Consider the following 18,784-nt stretch of genomic DNA (forward strand, 5'->3'; position numbering starts at 1 on the left):
GTAAGCACAATAAACCCTTTCTTCACCAACCTGCTTCTTGGTCATGATGTGTGCAGAAATAAAAACTGACTAAGACAATGTTTATTATGTGTTTTTATGGGTTCTCTGGGAGGACAGAAGGAGAAACTGGACTCTGTCATACTGGAGTCAAGGGCAGCTGTGGACCAAGTGATCACCTGAATGTGGGTGTATTGAATGGAACAGGATTTTGTTTGTTAAAAGGAGAGATACCATCTGTATTAATTCCCCCACCCTTTTTTAAGGGAAGAGAGGAAGAAGATCTGTTACCTCCTGCCTCTGAGCATCAAACAGCTGTTGGGCATAGGAAATCATGCAGTTTGGCTACCTGTACAAGACTAAGACACTTAAAATGGCATCATAGATTGGGTAAGGGCTGTTGAGGAAGTGTTGGGATTTGGAATCACTTTTCTGTAAGGTCGGGTCCTCTACTTGGATGTCAGCACTCTGTGTGGGTACTTGGGATGGGCAAGTCCACGTGCAGAGCAGAATTGTGTGCACAAATATGGACAAGAGGTTGACTTTTCATGTCTTTCTCAGTCACACACAATCTTAATGTTTAAGATGTGTTTACCATGTCTTTGTATCCAGATTCAACCTTGATAACAGTTATTTACCCCAACACAGATGAAATTTAATGCAGTGCACATCAGGAACCTAGCTGATCATTTCCCTCTATGAAATTGTCAAGGCGATTTAAAATTTATGATACAAATCAATGGAACCAAGAACTAACCACCCCCTAATATCTAGCAGACACATAAAAGTCATATACCGTGAAAGAAACAGCATATAGGCTAATGGGGAAAGCTGTAAAATGACAGGCACAGAGACTAGTCACCTAGTGCTGAGAAACCCAACATTACCCTCCCACACCTCTGTGTCGACAATGTAGAAGAATTAATCATGTACAGATGTGTGTGGTATGTGATCACTGTTAAGTATGTGTGTGTCATGTTGATGTTGGTGCCAGTGGTCAATGTTAGGTGTCCTTCCTCAGGAAATATCCCCCTTAAAACAAACTTATTTTTAACTTTCAATTCCATGTCTATGGTGGGTATGTATGAGCCTTGTGCCAGGAGACGACAGAGGTGTTGGATTTCTTGGAGATGAATTTATACCCAGCTCTGAGCCACCTGACGTAGGTGCTATTAAATCAGCTCCAATCTGCATGCACACACATGAGAATGCAGGGGTCTAAAGCTTCAGATCACAACCTACACAGCATGTGACTTTAAGTGAACCCATCTTTACACCCCACCCCACCAGCAAACCTGATATCTGTTCCTCCTCTGATCCTTCGTCCTTCAGGATTGCTTTATCATCTTTTTTTGGAGGAGTTGTTGGGCTTTCTGCAACCAAAGATAGAGTTAATAATTTATTGCCGACATTGGGATGAGAACAGGTCATGTCCAAACTACATAGAGCGTTAACGCAAGCCTCTGCTTGGTTTATGTCCTTATAATTTTGGTGTCAGGCCCTCTGTCTCAGAAGTACAGTAAAGCAACAGAGAGAGGCAACGATGCTCACATCTGAACCCTGACATGTGCATTATCTCCTAGTTCTTCTGTGAGGCTTAGGGTGTGTGTCACAAGGAGGTGCTGGGTCATAGGCAGTTAAGGTTCATCTTTATTATTCATCCCCAATCCCTTCCAATTTCTGACCTGTAGAAGCAGCTTGTATGAGATTTAATTTGCGGATAACTGATACTTGTAATTAGGGTTGTCTTCAGGTTTGTGTGTCTTGTTGTGGGTGCACAGATGCTCCCGATTTTCTACTTCCTCTTTAGAAATGTAACTAGGTTTTGAAAAGAATACATTTTATTGATTGGGACATGTCTATGTATTCACACAGGTGCCCTAGGGAGCCAGAAGAGGACATGGAGCTCTGTGGAACTGGAGTTAAAGGCAGCTGTGAGCCACTTCAATGTGTGTGCTATAAGTGGAACAGGATTTTACTCTTCAAAGCAGAGATACCATCTCTATGAGCTTCCAATCCTAAGGGAACAGAGGGTGGGGAGGAGAGATATGAACTGCTATCCTTTGGACATGATGGAGCTGCTGGGCACATGAAATCATGCAGCTGAGACTCCCTGTGCAAACGTCAGACACTTAAAATTGCACCAGAGTTTGGGTGCGGGCTCCTGAGGAAGGGTCAGCATTTGGAGTTGCTGCTCTGAAGCAGCTCCTCCTCTTAGTTGCCACAGCTCTGTGTGTACATACATGCTGGCAGGTCCATGTGCAAATTCTGTGACCATCGGTGGACAACAGGTTGACCTTTCATGTCTTTCTCAGTCACTCTCAGTCTTAACTTTTAAAGATGTATTTATCTTTAAGAATGCTCTTCCTGTACGGATGTCGCTGTACCCTGTGCCAGTCAGGCTATACCTACTTAGACTACAAGAGGGCAAATTCCTTGACACTAGACTTACGGATATGAGCTGGCATGTGAGAAATGAAAACTGATTTTGCATTCTCCAAGACAGTAGGCAAGTGATGTTGACCCTCCCAGCCCTGTCTCTTGTCTCCAATCTTAGTTTTGGAGAGTCTCACTAAACCTGGATCTCACCATGGTAGACTGGACTGGCCAGCAAGCAGCAGGGATCCTCCTGTCTCTGCCTCCATGGTGGAGGTTTCATAGGCACATGCCCCTCCCCCAGGCATATCTAGGTAGATTTTGGGAATTGAACTCTGGTCCTAGTGCAGGAAGAATTTCTTTATTGAGTGAGACCAGCCTGCAGATTAAACCCTTTTCATGACAGCTATATACCCAAACACAATGCCGTTAGTGCAGTCCATATCTGGAGCCTAGCAGACTATTTCTATTTCCAAGAATTTGTCAAGGCAATTTCAAAATTGGAGATATGACCCAATGGAACTAAGAATGCCTCCTCAAATCTTGAAGACAATTACAGTCATATATACCCTGATAGAAACAACATATTTAGTGTAAGCCAGTGGGGACAGCAGTATAAAGACAGGCACAGAGAATTTTCAGCTATGGCTGAGGCACCCAAAATTATACTTCTAAACCTCTATCTTGCCAATATTGAAATATTGTGTACACATGTATGCTGTATGTGATAAGTGTGAAGTATGTGTGTCATGTTGAAATGCCTGCCAGAGGTCAACCTTAGGTTTCTTCCCTCAGGAAACAACCACCTCAAAACAAAGACTTATTTTTAATTTTTAATTATATGTCCGTGTGGATACGTTTATGAGCCTTGTGCCAGCAGAAGACGGAGGCATTGGATTTCTTGGAGCCTGAATTACATGTAGCTCAGAGAAGCAGATGTGGATGTGGGTAACCGAACTGCAATCCTGCATGCACACACATAAGAATTTGTGGGTGTAATTCTTCAGATAAAAGACCATACAGCACGTGGCTTTACGTGTACCCATTTTTACACCACACCCCTCCTGCAAACCTGATGTCTGTTCCTGCTCTGGTCCTTGGAATTCTGGAATCATTTTAGCACCTTTTTCTGGAGGAGTCGTTTTGCTTTCTGTAACAGAGAGGAAGAGTTAACTCAGTCTAACTATCTCATCTGGGGATGAGAACACCTCATTTCCACATTACATAGAGGATTAAGGCAAGCTTTTGCACAGTTTATGCCCTGTGTAGTCTGTGAGGCCACGTCCTTTGCCCCTGAGTACATTAAAGCAGCAGAGAGAGGCAAAGATGCTCCACCATTTGGACCCTACCTTGAGCATTCTACACTACTACATCTGAGTGGCTTAGGGTGGTTTCACAATGAGATACCATGTTATGGGCATTAAGGGTTCATCTTGGTTATTCATTCTCAATTCCTTTAAATTTAGAGATTGTAATTAGCTTTTAATTGATATTTGTAATCAGAATGGTCTTCAACATTGTGTTTGTTGTTGTGGGTCCACAGTTGTTTGTCATGGTCTAGTTCTTTTCTAGGCACCAATCTTTGTTTCAAGAATAATTTATATCCTTTTTTTTGTACATGTCTGTAGTCATTGGTTTTGTGTGTCAACTTGACACAAGCTGAAGTTATCACAGAAAGGAGCTTCAGTTGAGGAAAATGCATCCATGAGACCTAGCTGTAAGGCATTGTCTCAACTAGTGATCAAGGGGGGAGGACCCAGTCCATTGTGGGTTGTGCTGTCCCTGGTTTGGTAGTCTTGGCTTCTATACAAGAGGAAGTCGGGGGGGGGTTGCATGCCAGTAACATCTCTCTGGGGCCTCTGTATCATCTTCTGATTCCTACTCTGTGTTCCATCCTTTGGTGATGAACAGCAATGTGAATGTGAAAGCAGAATAAACCCTTTCCTCAACAACTTGCTTCTTGGCCATGTTATTTTTTGCAGGAATAGAATAGAAACCCTGACTAAGACAATGTCTATGCATTCTTACAGTTGCCCTTGGAGGACAGAAGAGGACACTGGACTCTGTGGAACTGGAGTCAAGGGCAGCTCTGGTGAACATGTGTGTAATGAATGGAAGATGATATTGCTTTTTGTTCAGAGCAGAGATCCCATCTGTATTAAGTCCCCCACCCATTCTTAGAGAACAGAGAAAGAGGAGATCTGTTAACTGCTGTCCTCCTTACATTATACAGCTGTTGGGGATAGGAAATCCTGCAGGTGGGGCTACCTCTGCTAAGACCAAGACAGTGAAAACTGCATCAGAGATTGGGTAAGGGCTGCTGAAAAAGTGTCAGGATTTGAAGTCAGTTTTCTGTAGAGTCAGGTCATCTACTTGGATCTCAGGACTCTCTGTGTGGGTACATGGGATTGGGCAAGTCCATGTGCACATTTGTGTGTACAAATATGGAGAAGAGGTTGAGTTTTTATGCCTTTCTCAGTCACATACTATCTTAATGTTCAAAGATGTGTTTACCATGTCTTTATATTTAAGAATACTTTTCCGGTATGTGTGTCCCTGTGTGTTGTGGAGGCTGTGCCTGCTGAGACGACAAGAGGGCTGATGTCCTGGGACTAGACTTATAGATATGAGCTGGCCTGTGGGACCTCAAAACTGAACCTGCCTCCTCTAGCAGAGTGGCCAAGTTATCTTACTCTCTGAGCCCTGTCTCTCATCATCAATCTTATTTATTGAGTCACTAAACTTGGATCTCACCCTGTTAGACTGGCCTGACCAGCAAGCACCAGGGACCCTCCTGTCTCTGCCCCCTTGGTAGTGGTATTATAGGTACAGGATCCTACCATCTGGAATATCTAGATAGGTTCTGGGAATTGAACTCTGGTCCTAATGTAGGAATTAATACTTGACTGACCAAGCCCAGCCTCCAGATTCAACCTTATAAATAACAGCTATATGGTCAAAGAGAGATGCAATTTAATGCAGTCTATATCAGGAACCTAGGTGATCATTTGCCTCCAAGAAATTTTCAAGGTGCTTTTAAAATTCTTGAGACAATGACTGGAACCAAGAACCTACCACTCCCCATATCTTGCAGATACATAGAAGGTCTTATACCCTGAAGGAAGAACATTTAAGCTAATGTGGATAGCTATATGATGACAGGCACAGAGTTCTGTCACCTAGGGCAGAGAAACTAAAAATAACCTCCCAAACTTGTCTTGACAATATGGAAGAATTTTTCGTGTACATATGTGTGTCATATGTGAAAAGTGTGAATCATGTTTGTGCATGTTGATGTTGAGGTCAGAGGTCAACCTCAGGTCCTCTTAGGAAACATGCACCTTAAAGACTTATGTTTAGCTTTTGATTCCATGTCTATGTGTGGGTACGTATGAGCCTTGTGCCAGGAGATGACAGAGGTGATGGATTTCTTGGAGATGAACTTATACCCAGCTCAAACACCTGATGTGGGTGCTCTTAAATCAACTCCAATCTGCATGAGCACACATAAGAATTTGGAGGTCTCAGCTATCAAAAACAACGACTTTATGAAATTCGTAGGCAAATGGTTGGAACTGGAAAACATCATCCTGAGTGAGCTAACCCAATCACAGAAAGACATACATGGTATGCACTCATTGATAAGTGGCTATTAGCCCAAATGCTTGAATTACCCTAGATGCCTAGAACAAATGAAACTCAAGACGGATGATCAAAATGTGAATGCTTCACTCCTTCTTTAAAAGGGGAACAAGAATACCCTTGGCAGGGAAGAGAGAGGCAAAGATTAAAACAGAGACTGAAGGAACACCCATTCAGAGCCTGCCCCACATGTGGCCCATACATATACAGCCATCCAATTAGACAAGATGGATGAAGCAAAGAAGGGCAGGCTGACAGGAACCGGATGTAGATCTCTCCTGAGAGACACAGCCAGAATACAGCAAATACAGAGGCGAATGCCAGCAACAAATCACTGAACTGAGAATAGGACCCCATTGAAGGAATCAGAGAAAGAACTGGAAGAGCTTGAAGGGGCTCGAGACCCCATATGTATAACAATGCCAAGCAACCAGAGCTTCCAGGGACTAAGCCACTAACTAAAGACTATACATGGACTGACCCTGGACTCTGACCTCATAGGTAGCAATGAATATCCTAGTAAGAGCACCAGTGGAAGGGGAAGCCCTGGGTCCTGCTAAGACTGAACCCCCAGTGAACTAGACTATTGGGGGGAGGGCGGCAATGGGGGGAGGGTTGGGAGGGGAACACCCATAAGGAAGGGGAGGGGGAGGGGGATGTTTGCCTGGATACCGGGAAAGGGAATAACACTCGAAATGTATATAAGAAATACTCAAGTTAATAAAAAAAATCAGATTGTGTGGTCATTCTGTCTGTGACTTCTCAACTTTGTCATAAATTTAAAATTAGCCATGATAATGTGTTAATTGGTGAGGATGTCTGCATTCAAACAAAATAATTTGAAAACAATAAAGATGGAATTTCCAATAATGAAAAAAAAAGAATTTGGAGGTCTAATTCATGTGAGAAAAACCTACACAGCATGTGGCTTTAAGTGTAACTATCTTTACATCCCACCCATTCTGCAAACCTGGTGATATCTGTTCCTCCTCTGATCCTTCTTTCTTTGGGATTGCTTTATCATCTTTTTTTGGAGGAGTTGTAGTGCTTTCTGGAACAAAACAAAGAGTTAATAACTTATTGCCCATGTTGGGATGAAACAGTTCCTGTCCAAGCTACATAGAGTATTAGGCAAGCTTCTGCTAAAGTTATATTCCTTATAGTCTTTGATGTCAGGCCCTTTGTCTCTCAAGTACAGTAAAGCAGTAGGGATAGGCAAAGATGCTCCCATTTGAACCCTACCATGTGCATTATCTCCTAGTTCTTCTGACCGGCTTAGGGTGGGTGTCACACAAGGAGGTGCTGGGTTATAGGCAGTTAAGGTACATCTTTGTTATTCATCCCCAATTCCTTCCAATTTCTGACCTGTGGAAACAGCTTGTATGAGATTTAATTCTCAGGTAACTGATACTTGTAATTAGAGTTGTCTTCAGGTTTGTGTGTTCTTGTTGTGGGTGCATAGATGTTCCCCATTGTCTACTTCCTCTTTAGAAATGTAACTAGGGGTGCCCAAGACACCACCAGAACCTGAAGGGACCGACCGGATAAACAGTTCTCTGCACCCAAATCGGTGGGAGGGAGAGCTAAAGCTTCAGAGAGACAGACACACCTGGGAAGCCAGAAGAGACTACACACTGCCCACATTTCTGACTCCAGAGGAAAACACCAAAGGCAATCTGGGACCCTGGTGCACGGGGGTCTCCCGGAAAGGGCGGCGCAGGTCCTCCTGGTTGCTGCCCTCTCCGAGAGCTCATAAGCAACAGCCCATGTGCAAACTTGAGCCTCGGGACCACAGGCAAGACCAACTTTTCTGCTACAAGTGACCTGACTAGTGGCCTCAGGACACAGGCCCACAGGAACAGCTGAAGACCTGTAGATAGGAAAAACTACACGCCTGAAAGCAGAATACTCTGTTCCCATAACTGGCTGAAAGAAAACAGGAAAACAGGTCTACAGCACCCCTGACACACAGGCTTATAAGGACAGTCTAGCCACTGTCAGAAATAGCAGAACAAAGTAACACTAGAGATAATTTGATGGCGAGAGGCAAACGCAGGAATCCAAGCAACAGAAACCAAGACTACATGGCATCATCGGAGCCCAATTCTCCCACCAAAGCAAACACGGAATATCCAAACACACCAGAAAAGCAAGATCTAGTTTCAAAATCATATTTGATCATGATGCTGGAGGACTTCAAGAAAGACGTGAAGAACTCCCTTAGAGAAACACAGGAAAACATAAATAAACAAGTAGAAGCCAACAGAGAGGAATCACAAAAATCCCTGAAAGAATTCCAGGAAAACACAATCAAACAGTTTAAGGAATTAAAAATGGAAATAGAAGCAATCAAGAAAGAACACATGGAAACAACCCTGGATATAGAAAAACCAAAAGAAGAGACAAGGAGCCATAGATACAAGTTTCACCAACAGAATACAGGAGATAGAAGAGAGAATCTCTGGAGGAGAAGATTCCATAGAAATCATCGACTCAACCATCAAACATAATGTAAAGCGGAAAAAGCTACTGGTCCAAAACATACAGGAAATCCAGGACTCAATGAGAAGATCAAACCTAAGGATAATAGGTATAGAAGGGAGTGAAGACTCCCAGCTCAAAGGACCAGTAAATATCTTCAACAAAATCATAGAAGAAAACTTCCCTAACCTAAAGAAAGAGATACCCATAAGCATACAAGAAGCCTACAAAACTCCAAATAGATTGGACCAGAAAAGAAACTCCTCCCGTCACATAATAGTCAAAACCCCAAACGCACAAAATAAAGAAAGAATATTAAAAGCAGTAAGGGAAAGAGGTCAAGTAACATATAAAGGCAGACATATCAGAATCACACCAGACTTTTCGCCAGAGACTATGAAAGCCAGAATATCCTGGACAGGTGTCATACAGAACCTAAGAGAACACAAATGCCAGCCCAGGTTACTGTATCCTGCAAAAATCTCAATTAACATAGATGGAGAAACCAAGATATTCCATGAAAAAACCAAATTTACACAATATTTTTCTACAAATCCAGTACTACAAAGGATAATAAATGGTAAAGCCCAACATAAGGAGGCAAGCTACACCCTAGAAAAAGCAAGAAACTCATCGTCTTGGCAACAAAACAAAGAGAAGAAAAGCACACAAACATAACCTCATATCTAAATATGAATATAACAGGAAGCAATAATCACTATTCCTTAATATCTCTCAACATCAATGGTCTCAACTCCCCAATAAAAAGACATAGATCAACAAACTAGATACGCAATGAGGACCCTGCATTCTGCTGCCTACAGGAAACACACCTAAGAGAGAAAGACAGACACTACCTCAGAGTGAAAGGCTGGAAATCACCTTTCCAAGCAAATGGTTGGAAGAAGCAAGCTGGAGTAGCCATTCTAATATCAAATAAAATCAAATTTCAACTAGAAGTCATCAAAAAAGATAAGGACACTTCATATTTATCAAAGGAAAAATCCACCAAGAAGAACTCTCATCCTAAATATCTATGCCCCAAATATAAGGGCATCTACATATGTAAAAGAAACTTTACTAAAGCTCAGAACACACATTGCACCTCACACAATAATAGTAGGTGATTTCAACACCCCACTCTCATCAATGGACAGATCATGGAAACAGAAATTAAACAAAGACTAGACAGACTAAGAGAAGTCATGAGCCAAATGGACTTAACAGATGTTTATAGAACATTCTATTCTAAAGCAAGAGGATATACATTCTTCTCAGCTCCTCATGGTACTTTCTCCAAAACTGACCATATAATCGGTCAAAAAACGGGCCTCAACAGGTACAGAAAGATAGAAATAATTCCATGAGTCGTATCAGACCACCATGGGCTAAAGCTGGTCTTCAATAACAATAAGGGAAGAAAGCCCACATATACCTGGATGTTGAATAATGCTTTACTCAATGATAACCTGGTCAAGGAAGAAATAAAGAAATTAAAGACTTCTTAGAATTTAATGAAAAGGAAGGTACATGATACCCAAGTTTTTGGGACACAATGAAAGCTGTGCTAAGAGGAATACTCAGAGCTCTGAGCGACTGCAGAAAGAAACAGGCACAAGCATATATAAGCAGCTTGATAGCACACCTAAAAGCTCTAAAACAGAAAGAAGCAAATACACCCAGGAGGAGAGGAAGGCAGGAAATAATCAAACTCAGAGCTGAAATCAACCAAGTAGAAACTAAAAGGACTATGCAAAAAAAAAAAAAAAAAGAAAAAAGAAAAGAAAAAAGAAAACACCTCAACAAAATCAAAAGCTTGTTCATTGAGAAAAATTAAAAGAATAGATAAAACCTTAGCAGGACTAACCACAGGACACAGAGTGTGTCCAAATTAACAAAATCAGAAATAAATAGGGAGACATAACTGCAGAATCAGAGGAAATTCAAAAAATCATCCGATCCTACTACAAAAGCCTATATTCAACAAAACTGGAAAATCTCCAGGAAATGGACAATTTCCTAGACAGATACCAGGTACCGAAGTTAAATCAGGAACAGATAAACCAGTTAAACAACCCCATAACTCCTAAGGAAACAGAAGCAGTAATTAAAGGCCTCCCAACCAAAAAGAGCCCAGGTCCAGACGAGTTCAGTGCAGAATTCTATCAGACCTTCATAAAAGACATCATACCAATACTATCCAAACTATTCCACAAAATTGTAACAGATGGAGCACTACAGAACTTCTTCTATGAAGCCATGATTACACTTATACCCAAACCACACAAAGACCCAACAAAGAAAGAACTTCAGACCAATTTCCATTATGGATATCAACGCAAAAATACTCAATAAAATTCTGGCAAACCGAATCCAAGATCACATCAAAACAATCATTCACCATGATCAAGTAGGCTTCATCCCAGGCATGCAGGGATGGTTTAATATATGGAAAACCATCAACGTGATCCATTATCTAAACAAACTGAAACAACAAAACCACATGATCATTTCATTAGATGCTGAGAAAGCATTTGACAAAATTCAACACCCCTTCATGATAAAAGTCCTGGAAAGAATAGGAATTCAAGGCCCATACCTAGACATAGTAAAAGCCATATACAGCAAACCAGTAGCTAACATTAAACTAAATGGAGAGAAACTTGAAGCAATCCCACTAAAATCAGGGACTAGACAAAGCTGCCCACTCTCTCCCTACTTATTCAATATAGTTCTTGAAGTTCTAGCCAGAGCAATCAGACAACAAAAGGAGATCAAGGGGATACAGATTGGAAAAGAAGAAGTCAAAATATCACTATTTGCAGATGACATGATAGTATATTTAAGTGATCCCAAAAGTTCCACCAGAGAACTACTACAGCTGATAAACAACTTCAGCAAAGTGGCTGGGTATAAAATTAACTCAAATAAATCAGTAGCCTTCCTCTACACAAAAGAGAAACAAGCTGAGAAAGAAATTAGGGAAAAGACACCTTTCATAATAGTCCCAAATAATATAAAATCCTCGGTGTGACTGTGACCAAGCAAGTAAAAGATCTGTATGATAAGATCTTCAAGCCTCTGAAGAAAGAAATTGAAGAAGACCTCAGAAGATGGAAAGATCTCCCATGCTCATGGATTGGCAGAATCAACATAGTAAAAATGGCCATTTTACCAAAAGCGATCTACAGATTCAATGCAATCCCTATCAAATTACCAATCCAATTCTTCAGAGAGTTAGACAGAACAATTTGGAAATTCATTTGGAATAACAAAAAACCCAGGTAGCTAAAACTATCCCCTCAACAATAAAAGGATTTCTGGGGGAATCACTATCCCTGAACTCAATTAGTATTACAGAGCAATAGTGATAAAAAGTGCATAGTATTGGTACAGAGACAGACAGATAGACCAGTGGAATAGAATTGAAGACCCAGAAATGAACCCACACACCTATGGTCACTTGATTTTTGACAAAGGAGCCAAAACCATCCAATGGAAAGAAGATAGCATTTTCAGCAAATGGTGCTGGTTCAAGTGGAGGTACATGTAGAAGAATGCAGATCGATCCATGACATTCACCCTGTACAAAGCTTAGGTCCAAGTGGATCAAGGACCTCCACATCAAACCAGATACACTCAAACTAATAGAAGAATAAGTGGGGAAGCATCTCGAACACATGGGCACTGGAGAAAATTTCCTGAACAAAACACCAATGGCTTATGCTCTAAGATCAAGAATCGACTAGTGGGATCTCATAAATCTACAAAGCTTATATATGGGAAAGGACACTGTTCTTAGGAGAAAACGGCAACCAACAGATTGGGAAAAGATCAGAGGGCTTATATCCAAAATATACAAAGAACTCAAGAAGTTAGACCGCAGGGAGACAAATAACCCTATTAAAAAATCGGGTTCAGAGCTAAACAAAGAATTCACAGCTGACGAATGCCGAATGGCTGAGAAACACCTAAAGAAATGTTCAACATCTTTAGTCATAAGGGAAATGCAAATCAAAACAACCCTGAGATTTCACCTCACACCAGTGAGAATGGCGAAGATAAAAAACTCAGGTGACAGCAGATGCTGGCGAGGATGTGGAGAAAGAGAACACTCCTCCATTGTTGGTGGGATTGCAGACTGGTACAACCATTCTGGAAATCAGTCTGGAGGTTCCTCAGAAAATTGGACATTGAACTACCTGAGGACCCACCTATACCTCTCTTGGGCATATACCCAAAGATGCTTCAACATATAACAAAGACATATCCTCCACTATGTTCATAGCAGCCTTATTTATAATAGCCAGAAACTGGAAAGAACCCAGATGCCCTTCAACAGAGGAATGGATACAGAAAATGTGGTACATCTACACAATGGAACATTACTCAGCTATCAAAAACAACGACTTTATGAAATTCATAGACAAATGAATGGAACTGGAAAATATCCTGAGTGAGGTAACCTAATCACAGAAAAACACACATGGTATGCACTTATTGATAAGTGGCTATTAGCCCAAATTCTTGAATCACTCTAGATCTACAGAACACATGAAACTCAAGAAGGATGACCAAAATGTGAATGCTTCACTCCTTCTTTAAAAGGGGAACAAGAATATCCTTGGCAGGGAATAGAGAGGCAAAGATTAAAACAGAAGCAGAAGGTACACCCATTTGGAGCCTGCCCCACATGTGTCCCATACATATTCAGCCACCCAATTAGATAAGATGGATGAAGCAAAGAAGTGCTGGCCGACAGGAACTGGATGTAGATCTCTCCTGAGAGACAAAGCCAGAATACAGTAAATACATAGGCGAATGACAGCAGCAAACCACTGAACTGAGAATGGGTCCCCCGTTAAAGGTATCAGAGAAAGGACTGGAAGAGCTTGAAGGGGCTCGAGACCCCATATGAACAACAGTGCCAAGCAGCCAGAGCTTCCAGGGACTAAGCCACTACCTACAGACTATACATGGACTGACCCTGGGCTCCAACCTCATAGGTAGTAATGAATATCCTAGTAAGAGCACCAGTTTAAGGGGAAGCCCTTGGTCCTGCCAAGACTGAACCCCCAGTGAATGTGGTTGTTGGCGGGGAGGGTGGTAATGGGGGGAGGATGGGGAGGGGAACAAACATATAGAAGGGGAGGGGGGAGAGGTTAGGGGGATGTTGGCTGGGAAACTGGGAAGGGGAATAACAAATCGAAATGTAAATAAGAAATACTCGACTTAATAAAAAACAAAAAACAAAAAACCTACACAGCATGTGGCTTGAAGTGCACCCATCCTTATACCCCACCTTCCGCCAAACCTGATGATGTCTGTTCCTCCTCTGATCTTTCCTCCTTCGGGATTGCTTTATCATCTTTTCTTGGAGGAGTAATTTTGCTTTCTGTAATAGAGAGGAAGAGTTAATTCAGTCTAAGTATCCCAGCTGGCGATGAGAACACTTCATCTTCAAACTATATAGAGGATGAAGGGAAGCCTTTGCACAGTTTATGTACTGTGTAGTCTCTGATGTCAGGACCATTGCCTCAGAAGTTCAGTAAAGCAGCTGAGATAGGCGAAGATGCTCCACTGGAACTGCAACATGTGCATTCCACACTACTTCTTTTGAGAGGCATAGGGTGGGTGTCACAAGGGGTTCTGTGTCATAGGCATTTAAGGGTTCATCTTCATTACTCAACCTCAATTTCTCCAATTTCCAGACATGCAAAAGAAGATATTCACTTAATACTTGTAGTTAGAGTTGTCTCCAACTTCTGTGTGCTTGTGTGGGTGCATAGCTGTCACCTGTGGTCTTTTTCTTCTGCAGGGACCTTTCAAATTTTGGAAAAAAATATACATTTCATTTTCCTACATGTTTCTGTGTGCAGGCAGATGGCCTTGGAGGCCAGAGGAGAACGTGGACTCTGAGTCACTTGAACATGGATTGTTTTGAATGGAACATGATATTGCTGTTTGTTCAAAGCATAGGGACTATGTGCATCATCTCCCCCTACCCTTAGGCAACAGATGATGGTGACAAGAGGTGTGAATTGCTGTCCTATGGACATCATACATCTGTTGGGCACATGAAGTAATGCAGCTGGGACTACCTGTGCAAGATTGAGTCATTTAAAATTGCCTAAGACACTTGGTAGGGGTTCCTGAGGAAGTGTTAGCATTTGGAATCATTTCTCTGCAGGAGCTTGACCTCTGCTTGGTTGTAATAGCTCTCAGTGTGTACTTGGAGGGGTCGGTCCATGTGCACATTTGTGTGCTCATGTATGGAAACAAGGTTGACTTTTCATGTCTTACTCACTCTCGATATTAACTTTTAAAGATGTATTGATCTTTATTTAAGAATGTTATTCCTGTCTGTATGTCCCTGTACCCTGTGCAGGCAGGGTATGCCTGCTAAGACCACAAGAGGGCACATCCCCTGGAATAGACTTACAGATGTTAGCTGGATTGTCAGAGCTCAAAACTGAACCTGGATCCTACAGAAGACTGGTCAAGTGCTCTTTCCTGATGAACCATCTCTCTGTTCTCCAATCTTAGTTTTGGAGAGTCTCACTAAACCTATATTTCAGCATGGTAGACTGGGCTGGCAAGCAAGTACCAGGGATCCTCCTGTGTCTGTCTCCTTGGTGGTGGTATTATAAGCACATGGTCATCCCCCTGGTATATTTAGGTAGTTCCTGGGAATGGAACTCTGGTCATAGTACAGGAAGCATTGCTTTGAGTGACCAAGAAATGCCTCCAGATACAACAAAATTAATAACACCTATATACCCAAACACAGATGCAATTTAATGCAGTCTGTATCAGGAGACTAGCTGATCATTTCCACTCAAGAAATTGCCAAGGTGATTCTAAAATTCATGATACAATGAATGGAACCAAGAACCCACCACCCCCCAAATCTTGCAGCCACATAAAAACTCCTACATTGTTAAAGAAGCAACAATTTAGCCAATGGGGCGAACTGTAAAAAGACAGGCACAGAGACCAGTCACCTATGGCTGAGATACCCCAAGTTACTGTGCTACACCTCTGTGTGGACAATGTGGAAGAATCGATCTTGTACATATATGTGTTGTACGTTATAAGTGTTAAGTATGTGTGGGCATTTGGATGTTGGTGCCAGAGGTCAACCTTAGGTTTTCGTACTCAGGAAACAGAAACATCCACCCTAACACAAAGTCTTATTTTTAGTTTTAATTCTATGTCTATGTGAGGGTATCGATGAGCATTGTGTCAGCAGATGACAGAGGTCTTGGATTTCCTGGAGCTGGATTTATACTTAGCTCTGAGCCACCTGACGTAGGTGCTGGTTAATCAACTCCAACCTGCATGCACACACGTGAGAATGCGGGGGTCTAAAGCTTCAGATCAAAACCTGCACAGCATGTGGCTTTAAGTGCACCTAACTTTACACCCCAACCCCTCCTGCCTGCAAACCTGATGTCTGTTCTTCCTCTGATCCTTTATCCTTCGGGCTTGCTTTATCAGACTTCTCTGGAGTGATTTTGCTTTCTGCAACAGAGAGGAAGAGTTATTTCAGTCTAACTATCCCAGCTGGGTATGAGAACACCTCATTTCCACATTTCATAGAGGATTAAGCTTTGCACAGTTTATGCCCTGTGCAGTCTGTGAGGCCAGGTCCTTTGCCTCAGGAGTACATTAAGGCAGCAGAGATAGGAGAAGGTACTCCATTTGGACCCTAACTTGTGCATTCTACACTTCTACATCTGAGTGGCTCAGGGTGGGTTTCGCAGTGAGGTGCCATGTTATAGGCATTAAGGGTTCATCTTGGTTAAAGGAATCCTCAATTCTTTTAAATTTCAGACCTTAGTAAGCAGCTTTTAATTAGACTATAATTAGCTTTTAATTGATACTTGTAATTAGAATGGTCTTCAACATTGTGTTTTTTGTTGTGGGTCTTTTTTTTTTTTTTTGCCATGGTCTCCTTCTTCTGTAGGCAAGCACCTTGGTGTTGAAAATTAATTCATATCTGTTTTTGTACATGTGTGTAATGGCAGGTTTTATGCGTCAACTTGACACAAGATGAAGTTACCACAGACATAGGAGCTTCAGTTGGGGAAATGCCTCCATGAGACCTAGCCTTAAGGCATTGTCTCAACTAGTGATCAAGGGGGGAGGACCCAGCCCATTGTGGATGGTGCTGTCCCTGGGTTGGTAGTCTTGGGTTCTATAAAAGAGCAAGCTTAGCAAGCCAGGGGTTTCATGCCAGCAAGTAACATCTCTCAGGGACCTTATGTATAAGCTCCTGGTTCCTTCTCTCTGTGAGTTCCAGTCCTGAAGTCCTTTGGTGATGAACGGCCACGCGAATGTGTAATCAGAACAAAATCTTTCCTCACCAATTTGCTTCTTGGTCATGATGGTTGTAAAGAAATAGAAACCCTGATCAATACAATGTCTATGTGTTCTTACAGGTTCCCTGTGAGGACAGAAGAGGACATTGGAGTCTGTGGAACTGGAGTCAAGGGCAGCTGTGGATCACTTCAATGTGGGTGTTTTGAATGGAAGATGATATTGCTCTTTGTTCAGAGCAGAGATACCATCTGTATTAAGTCCCCTTATTTAGGGAACAGAGGAAGAGGAGATCTGTTAGCTGCTGTCCTCTGTACATCATACAGCTGTTGGGCATAGGAATCCTGCTGCTGGGGCTACCTGTACAAGGGTAAGACACTTAAGATCGCATCAGAGACTGGGCAAGGGCTGCTGAGAAAGTGTCAGGATTTGGAGTCACTTTTCATTAGGGACAGTTCCTCTGATTGGATATCAGGACTCTCTGTGTGGGTACATGGGAGTGGGCAAAGTCCACATACACATTTGTGTGCACAAATATGGATAAGAGGTTGACTTTTCTTGTCTTTCTCAGCACGCACAACCTTAATGTTTAAAGATGTGTTTATCATGTCTTTATATTTAATAATGTTTTTCCTGTATGTATGTCCGTGTATGTTGTGGAGGCTGTGCCTGCTGAGACCACAAAAGGGCAGAAGCTGTGGAACAACTTAGATAGATATGAGCTGGCCTATGGGACCTCAAAACTGAACCTACATCCTCTATAAGAATAGCCAAGTGATCTTACCCTCCGAGACATGTTTTGGTCTCCAATCTCATTTATTCAGAGTCTCACTAAACCTGGATCTCATCATGGAAGACTGGGCTGACCAGCAAGCACCAGGGATCCTCCTGTCTCTGCCTCCTTGGTAGTGGTATTATAGGCACATGCCCCTCCCACCAGGACATCTAGACAGGTTCTGGCAATGGAACTCTGGCCCAAGTGCAGAAAGCATTTTACTGTGCAAGACAAGCCTTCAGATTCAACCTTGTTAACAGTTATTTACCCAAACACAGATGTTTTGATGCAGTGCATATCAGGAAACTAGCTGATCATTTCCCTCCATGAAATTGTCAAGGTGATTTTTGATTTATGATACAAATCAATGGAACAAAGAACGAAACACCCCTAAAGCTTGCAGACACTTAGAAAGTCATGTACCCTGAAAGAAGCAGGGATAGCTGTTAAAGGACAGGCACAGAGAATAGTCATCTAGTGCTGAGAAACCCAACAATACCCTCCCACACCTCTGTGTCCACAAGGCAGAAGAATTAGTGTACATATGTACGTGGTATGTGGTAAGTGTTAAGTACGTGTGCATGTTGATGTTGGTTCCAGAGGCCAACCTTAGGTTTCCTTCCTCAGGAAACATCCACCTTAACACAAAGATTTTTAACTTCTAATTCCATGCCTCTGTGTGGGTATGTATGAGCCTTGTGCCAGCAGAGGACAGAGGTGATGGATTTCTTGGAGAGGGATTTATACCCAGCTCTAAGCCATCTGATGTGGGGGCTGGTAAATCAACTCCAACCTTCATGCACACATGTAAGAATGCAGTGTCTACATGGCTCCAACTCTATATTGTAGCAAAGGATGACCTTGCTGGGAACCAATGGAAAGAGAAGCCCTTGGTCCTTCCAAGGTTGGACCCCCCCAGTGTAGGGTATTGTGTGGGGAGTACTAGGGTGGGGAACAGCTTTGTAGCAGGGGAGTTGGAGGGGCTAGTGGGCTGATGGACAGGAAACTGGGTAAGGGAACAACATTTGAAATGTAAATAAGAAATATGAAATTTAAAAAAAAATGGAAAAAAAAATAAAAAAGTAAACATATTCTCTATACATCTCTCTTGTACCTGACTACCCACACTCTGATTTGGGACCCACAAATTTCAGAACTAAGAGAAGTTGCGGGGTTACAGGAAGTGAGATT

The 18,784-nt window shown here is 42.1% G+C and overlaps 1 protein-coding gene across 1 annotated transcript in view; it reads right to left on the reverse strand.

Moving 5' to 3' along the window:
• The window catches only part of Nlrp5 (NLR family, pyrin domain containing 5), a 61,921-nt gene extending 45,037 nt beyond the window's left edge, over window positions 1–16,884 (reverse strand). Inside the window, exons 1-5 of the mRNA XM_063280572.1 lie at window positions 16,866–16,884; window positions 15,946–16,020; window positions 13,799–13,891; window positions 3,446–3,523; window positions 1,293–1,370 (exon numbers count right to left, since the gene is read on the reverse strand). Of these exons, the coding sequence (XP_063136642.1) occupies window positions 1,293–1,370; window positions 3,446–3,523; window positions 13,799–13,891; window positions 15,946–16,020; window positions 16,866–16,884 (343 nt within the window). The remainder of the gene's footprint in view (window positions 1–1,292; window positions 1,371–3,445; window positions 3,524–13,798; window positions 13,892–15,945; window positions 16,021–16,865) is intronic.
• Between the last annotated feature and the right edge of the window lie 1,900 nt (window positions 16,885–18,784).

This window comes from Rattus norvegicus, chromosome 1 (assembly GCF_036323735.1).
Source record: "Rattus norvegicus strain BN/NHsdMcwi chromosome 1, GRCr8, whole genome shotgun sequence".
NCBI lineage: Eukaryota > Metazoa > Chordata > Mammalia > Rodentia > Muridae > Rattus > Rattus norvegicus.